Source organism: Chiloscyllium punctatum, chromosome 50, assembly GCF_047496795.1.
Source record: "Chiloscyllium punctatum isolate Juve2018m chromosome 50, sChiPun1.3, whole genome shotgun sequence".
Classification (NCBI taxonomy): domain Eukaryota; kingdom Metazoa; phylum Chordata; class Chondrichthyes; order Orectolobiformes; family Hemiscylliidae; genus Chiloscyllium; species Chiloscyllium punctatum.
In genome coordinates, this window is record NC_092788.1 from 32,873,600 (window position 1) to 32,880,671 (window position 7,072).

At 50.4% G+C, this 7,072-nt stretch overlaps 1 protein-coding gene and 1 non-coding gene across 2 annotated transcripts in view; both read right to left on the bottom strand.

The window, feature by feature from the left end:
* LOC140470040 (uncharacterized) overlaps window positions 1–6,642 on the bottom strand; it is a 31,073-nt gene extending 24,431 nt beyond the window's left edge. Inside the window, exon 1 of the mRNA XM_072566499.1 lies at window positions 6,476–6,642. Within this exon, the coding sequence (XP_072422600.1) occupies window positions 6,476–6,642 (167 nt within the window). The remainder of the gene's footprint in view (window positions 1–6,475) is intronic.
* Window positions 6,349–6,420, bottom strand: trnae-uuc (transfer RNA glutamic acid (anticodon UUC)). The gene has a single exon. It is a non-coding gene; the product is annotated as a tRNA-Glu (tRNA).
* Window positions 6,643–7,072: the final 430 nt, after the last annotated feature.

Consider the following 7,072-nt stretch of genomic DNA (forward strand, 5'->3'; position numbering starts at 1 on the left):
GCCAGCCCACCCTAACTTGCACGTCCCTGGGCACTACGGGGACAATTTAGCACGGCCAATCCACCCTAACCTGCACATCCCTGGGCACTATGGGGACAATTTAGCATGGCCAATCCCACCCTAACCTGCACATCCCTGGGCACTACGGGGACAATTTAGCACAGGCCAATCCACCCTAACCTGCACATCCCTGGGCACTACGGGGGACAATTTAGCACGGCCAATCCACATTAACCTGCACATCTTTAGCTTGTGGGAGGAAACCGGAGCACCCGGAGGAAACCCACACAGTCATGGCGGGGGGGGGGGGGGAGGAGAGAATGTGCAAACTGCACAAAGACAGCTGCCCGAAGCTGGAATTGAAGCAGTGAGGTAGCAGTGCTAACCACTGAGCCACTGTAATCCTAAACTCAACTAGTCCCCCACCTGCCCCTGCTCCTGGTCTATATCCCTTTCCTATCCATGGATGTATCCAAATGCCTTCGAAATTTTGTAACTGCACCCCGCATCCACCAATTCCTCAGCAAGTTCATTCCACACCCTGCGTCAAATTGCCCCTCGTGTCTCTCTCCTCTCCCCTTCTGCTTCCCCATGTCGTGAAATCCCCCAAACCCTAGGGAAAAGATAACTATATCTCCATCCCTCGTTATGTTATAAACCTCTACAAGGACAAACTCCAAACTTCCAGTGGAAAACAGCCCCCGGCCTCTCCTTCTAACTCAAACCCTCCGTTCCCAGTAACATCCTGGTAAATCCCTTTCCGAACCCTCTCCGGGTGAATAATGTCCTTCCTGTAATGGTGCGACCGGAAACTGGACACACTGCTCCAGACCAAGCCTCACCAAAGTCCTGTATAACCTCAATGCGACATCCCACATATCTCCATACTTCTATAAAGATACACCCTAAATGTCGCTTTCACCGATTTGCAGTGTGTTCCAGGCCCCCACCAGCTCTACAGGACCTTGGTCAGGCCGCTGTTGGAATATTTTGCGTGCAATTCTGGTCTCCTTCCTATCAGAAGGATGTTGTGAAATTTGAAAAGGGTTCAGAAAAGATCGACAAGGATGTTGCCAAGGTTGGAGGGGTTTGAGGCTGGATAGGCCGGGGGCTGTTTTCCCTGGAGCGTCGGAGGCTGAGGGGTGACCTTATGGAAGTTTATAAAATCATGAGGGGCATGGATAGGGTAAATAGACAAGGTCTTTTCCCCCTGGGGTGGGGGAGCCCAGAACTAGAGGGGGGTAGGTTTAAGGTGAGGGGGGGGGGGGAAAGGGACCCGAGGGGTAACTTTTTCCCCCAGAGGGTGGTGCGTGTGGGGAACGAGGCTGCCAGAGGATGTGGTGGGGGCTAGTACAATGCCGACATTTTTAAAGGCATTTGGATGGGGGACTTGGATCGGAAGGGTATGGGGGTGTGGTGCTGGAAAAGCACGGCAGGTCAGGCAGCATCCGGGGAGCAGGAGAATCGATGTTTCGAGATTACGCCGCTCCGTCAAGCTGTGCTTTTCCAGCACCACACTCTCGCCTCTGATCGCCAGCATCTGCAGTCCCTCACATTCTCATTCCAGGGATGTGGGCCGAGTGCTGGCAAACGGGGACGGGACCAGGCTGGGATATTTGGGTCAGCACGGGCAAGTTTAGATTACTTACAGTGTGGAAACAGGTCCAAACCCGTCCACGCTGACCCTCCGAAGAGTAACCCACTCCAGACCCGTTCCCCTACAGCAAACTCTGCGGGACAATTTAGCGCGGCCAGTTCACCTAACGTGCACATTTTTGGACAGTGGGACGAAAGTCGGAGCCCACCCACTCAGACACGGGGAGAATGTGCAAACTCCACACAGACAGTTGCCTGAGGTGGGAATTGAACCCAGGTCTACTGGTGCTGTGAGGCAGCGGTGCTAACCCCTGTGCCGCCCAAAGTTAGGCCAAAGGCTCTGTTTCTGTGCTGTCCATTGCTATAACTCCAAATTAATACCCTCTTGTTCATTAACCTTTCCGTCCCCGTGAAGGGGGAAGTCTATTGACTGTCCACCCCATCTAGGCATTGGGTCCTTTCTTTGTAGACAGCCAGGCTCAGCCTCCATCTTTCCATTGAAAACACTCCGAGTTGATCCAACATTATGATGAAAGGCCTCCAGGGCAAGGCAATACCCTGGTTCCCATACCCTCTCCGAAGCATCTACGGCTTCTGGTGGTGCATAGAGACATACAGCACGGAAACAGACCCATCGGTCCAACACGTCCATGCCGACCAGATATCCGAACCCAATCTATCCCATCCAAATGCCCTCTTAAATGTTGCAATTGTACCAGCCTCCACCACTTCCTCTGGCAGCTCATTCCATACACGTACCACCCTCTGGGGGGAAAAGTTGCCCCTTAGGTCTCCTTTATATCTTTCCCCTCTCACCCTAAACCTATGCCCTCTAGTTCTGGGCTCCCCCACCCCAGGGGGAAAAGACCTTGTCTATTTACCCTATCCATGCCCCCCCCTCATGATTTTATAAACCTCTAGTTCTGGACTCCCCCACCCCAGGGGGAAAAGACTTTGTCTATTTACCCTATCCATGCCCCCCTCATAATTTTGTAAACCTCTATAAGGTCACCCCTCAGCCTCCCCGACGCTCCAGGGAAAACAGCCCCAGCCTGTTCAGCCTCTCCCTGTAGCTCAAATCCTCCAACCCTGGCAACATTCTTGTAAATCTTTTCTGAACCCTTTCAAGTTTCACAACATCTTTCCGATAGGAAGGAGACCAGAATTACACGCAATATTCCAACAGTGGCCTAACCAATGTCCTGTACAGCCACAACATGACCCTCCCAACTCCTGTACTCAATACTCTGACCAATAAAGGAAAGCATACCAAACGCCTCCTTCACTATCCTATCTACTTGTGACTCCACTTTCAAGGAGCTATGAACCTGCACTCCAAGGTCTCTTTGTTCAGCAACACTCCCTAGGACCGTCCCATTAAGTGTATAAGTCCTGCTAAGATTTGCTTTCCCAAAATGCAGCCCTCACATTTATCGGAATTAAACTCCATCTGCACTTCTCAGCCCATTGGCCCCATCTGGTCCAGATCCTGTTGTAATCTGAGGTAACCCTCTTCGCTGTCCACTACACCCTCCAATTTGGGGGGTCATCTGCAAACTTACTAACTGTACCTTAAGTTCAACATCCAAGTCATTTATGTAAATGACAATAAGTAGAGCGCCCAGCACCGATCCTTGTGGCACTCCACTGGTCACAGGCCTCTAGTCTGAAAAACAACCCTCCACCACCACCCTCTGTCTTCTACCTCTGAGCCAAAATGCGGCCCGAACTAAAGTTTTGAAACATAATTTGCCAACCTTTCTATTCGACAGACAGGCTGATGAAAGCTTGTGCACTCAGTCATTCTGTCTCTCTCTATTTCTCATGCATGCGCGCACACATAAAAGTCTGTGCAGTGAATTTGTATTTGTGGAATTATATTTACAGATTTAATCTATTTGCTCAAAAGCTGCAGGCAGTCAGTCCACGTGACATTCTATAAATTCCTATTTTGGAAATAGATCCAGTCCGACTCAAGATTGGGATACAGGCGGACTCTAACCTCACACCTTTAAGGCATTGTCTGAGCTGAGATGTCACCTTTTTCTTTATAACAACCTTAAGTTATCTCAAGAATGTGAGACGTTCTGGGATTCCTGCTTCACAAGCAGCTGATAAAGGAGCAGTGCTCCGAAAGCTAGTGCTTCCAATTAAACCTGTTTATCTATAACCTGGTGTTGTGTGAATTGAACTTTGTGCACCCCAGTCCAACACCGGCATAGTGTCATCGAGGTGTACAGTGCGGAAACAGGTCCTTCAGTGCCACTTGTCTGTGCCAACCCAGACACCCGAACCTAATCCAGTCCCCCTGTTTGCCAGCACTTGGCCCATCTCCCCCCTAAACCCTTCCTATCCATGTCCCCCCCATCCATTGAAATGTTGTCATTGTACCAGCCCCCACCACTTCCTCTGGCAGCTCGTTCCACACACGCACCACCCTCTGGGGGAAAAAAGTTGCCCCTCAGGTCCCTTTCCCCCCCTCTCACTCTAACCCTATGCCCCCTCTAGTTCTGGACTCCCCCCACCCCAGGGAGAAAAGACCGCTTCGGGGAAAACAGCCCCAGCCTGTTCAGCCTCTCCCTGTAGCTCAGACCCTCCAACTTCCTTGTCAATCTTTCTGAACCCTTTCAAGTTTCACAACATCTTTCCCCGATAGGAAGGAGACCAGAATTGCACGCAATATTCCAACAGTGGCCTAACCAATGTCCTGTACAGCCGCAACATGACCTCCCAACTCCTGTACTCAATACTCTGACCAATAAAGGAAAGCATACCAAACACCTCCTTCACTATCCTATCGACCTGCGACCTCACTTTCAAGGAGCTATGAACCTGCACTCCAAGGTCTCTTTGTTCAGGAACACTCCCCAGGACCTTACCATTAAGTGTGTAAGTCATAGAGAAACAGACCCTTCGGTCCAACACGTCCATGCCGACCCAGATATCCCAACCCAATCTAGTCCCACCTGCCAGCACCCGGCCCATATCCCCCCAAACCCTTCTTATTCATATACCCATCCAAATGCCTCTTAAATGTTGCAATTGTACCAGCCTCCACCACATCCTCTGGCAGCTCATTCCATACCCGTACCACCCTCTGGGTGAAAAAGTTGCCCCTTAGGTCTCTTGTATATCTTTTCCCCCTCTCACCCCAACCTATGCCCCTCTAGTTCTGGACTCCCCGATCCTGCTAAGATTTGCAAAATGCAGCACCTCACATTTATCTGAATTAAACTCCATCTGCGAGAGAGAGAGGCAAAACAACAAGAAATTTGTTTGCATCCTTCTGGACAAGATAACAGAAAACTGCACAGACGTTTTCTGAAATTATTTTCGTGTTTCTCTGGAGGGATGGAAAACCCAATCGGGGAATTGCAAAGAAATTGCACAATTCCACAAGAAAAAAAAAGGGCAACTTGAATTGCAAGAAAGGGTTTTTTAAATTTCTTTATGCGGTCCTCTTGGGGGAGGAAAAAAAAAGTTTGCAAAATAAATAATCAACCTGCGCAAAATAAAGGAAAAAAAATGGGAAGGTCGGAAAGTTGAAACCTGTGCCTTTGGCTGCTCAATAGACAATAGATGCAGGAGTAGGCCATTCTGCCCTTCGAGCCTGCACCACCATTCAATATGATCATGGCTGATCATCCTCAATCAGTATCCTCTTCCTGCCTTATCTCCATAACCCTTGGTTCCACAATCCTCTATCCAACTCTTTCTTAAATGAATCCAGAGACTGGGCCTCCACTGCCCTCTGGGGCAGAGCATTCCACACAGCCACCACTCTCTGGGTGAAGAGGTTTCTCCTCATCTCTGTCACTAAATGGTCTACCCCCGTATTTTTAAGCTGTGTCCTCTGGTTCGGCACTCACCCATCAGCGGAAACATGTTTCCTGCCTCCAGAGTGTCCAATCCTTTCATAATCTGATATGTCTCAATCAGATCCCCCTCAGTCTTCTAAACTCAAGGGTATACAAGCCCAGTCGCTCCAGTCTTTCAGTGTAAGGTAATCCCGCCATTCCAGGAATTGACCTCGTGAACCTACGCTGCACTCCCTCAATAGCCAGAATGTCTTTCCTCAAATTTGGAGACCAGAACTGCACACAGTACTCCAGGTGTGGTCTCATCAGGGCCCTGTACAGCTGCAGAAGCACCTCTTTGCTTCTATACTCAATCCCTCTTGTTATGAAGGCCGGCATGCTATTAGCCTTCTTCACTACCTGCTGTACCTGCACGCTTACCTTCATTGACTGGTGTACAAGAACACCCAGATCTCTCTGAACAGCCCCTTTACCTAAATTGATTCCATTGAGGTCGTAATCTGCCTTCCTGTTCTTGCCACCAAAGTGGATAACCAGACATTTATTCACATTAAACTGCATCTGCCATGCCTCTGCCCACTCACCCAACCTGTCCAGGTCATCCTGTAATCTCCAACATCCTCATCACATTTCACCCTGCCACCCACCTTAGTATCATCAGCAAATTTGCTAACGTTATTACTAATACCATCTTCTATATCATTAATATATATTGTAAAAAGCTGCGGTCCCAGTATTCCGAAATGGATCTGTTTATCACTACTCTAGTGGTACACTATTACTACTACTACGACTGCATTAGCAGCCTGAGGAGGAATGCAACGGTAAAATAATTTTGCATTTAGTGACCGACCTCACAGACTGAGGGTGTTTGTGTTGAAGAGAGGGGAATAAAATGGGATGAATTTGCAATTAAGCACTAAAAATGGTACCTTTCCCATACCGGGAGTCGAACCCGGGCCGCCTGGGTGAAAACCAGGAATCCTAACCGCTAGACCATATGGGAAGCTGAGAAAACGTCAGGCGGAATGGCTATAGGAAGTTGAAATGCTGGGGCCTACTCGGTTAGGCTTTTTGCGGTATTTCGTGTCTGGGAGCCTTTTGGTAACCGCAGAGTCACCGGAACACGTTCGAAGAAACAAACTCGCCGTCTACCGATTTGATTTAAGCGGCTTTTCTTCAAGACTTTCAAACCTTTCAATCCGACCCCCTTTCCCTCGCCCGCCATGGCGGATTTTGTAGTCCGTCGACTCACCGCCTTCCGTCCGTTTCCCCTCAGCCCTCCCGCGGCTGCGGGACTACAACTCCCAGAGGGCAGAGCGGCCCGCCCGGTGTGGGCATGCGCGGTGGATGGGCTTTCTGCTGTGGGGGGGGGCGGGGAGATGAGAAGGAGCGTGCACGCAAAAGCGTGAGGATGGCAAGGCATGCGCCTACACGGCAGGGGTGTTGACGGCCGGCGGTCCGCCTGCGCACTAATCGGGAGGTGGTAAAGAGCATGCGTCTACACGGCAGGGGTGGAGACGGCCGGCAGCCCGCGCCTGCGCGTAGATTGGGATCGGCAAGAATGGGAGCCCAAAGACGGGGGGGGGAACGAGCCGGCATTCGCGCCTGCGTATTGGCTGTGGGGCGAAGAGAGCATGCGTCCGCACGGCTGGTGG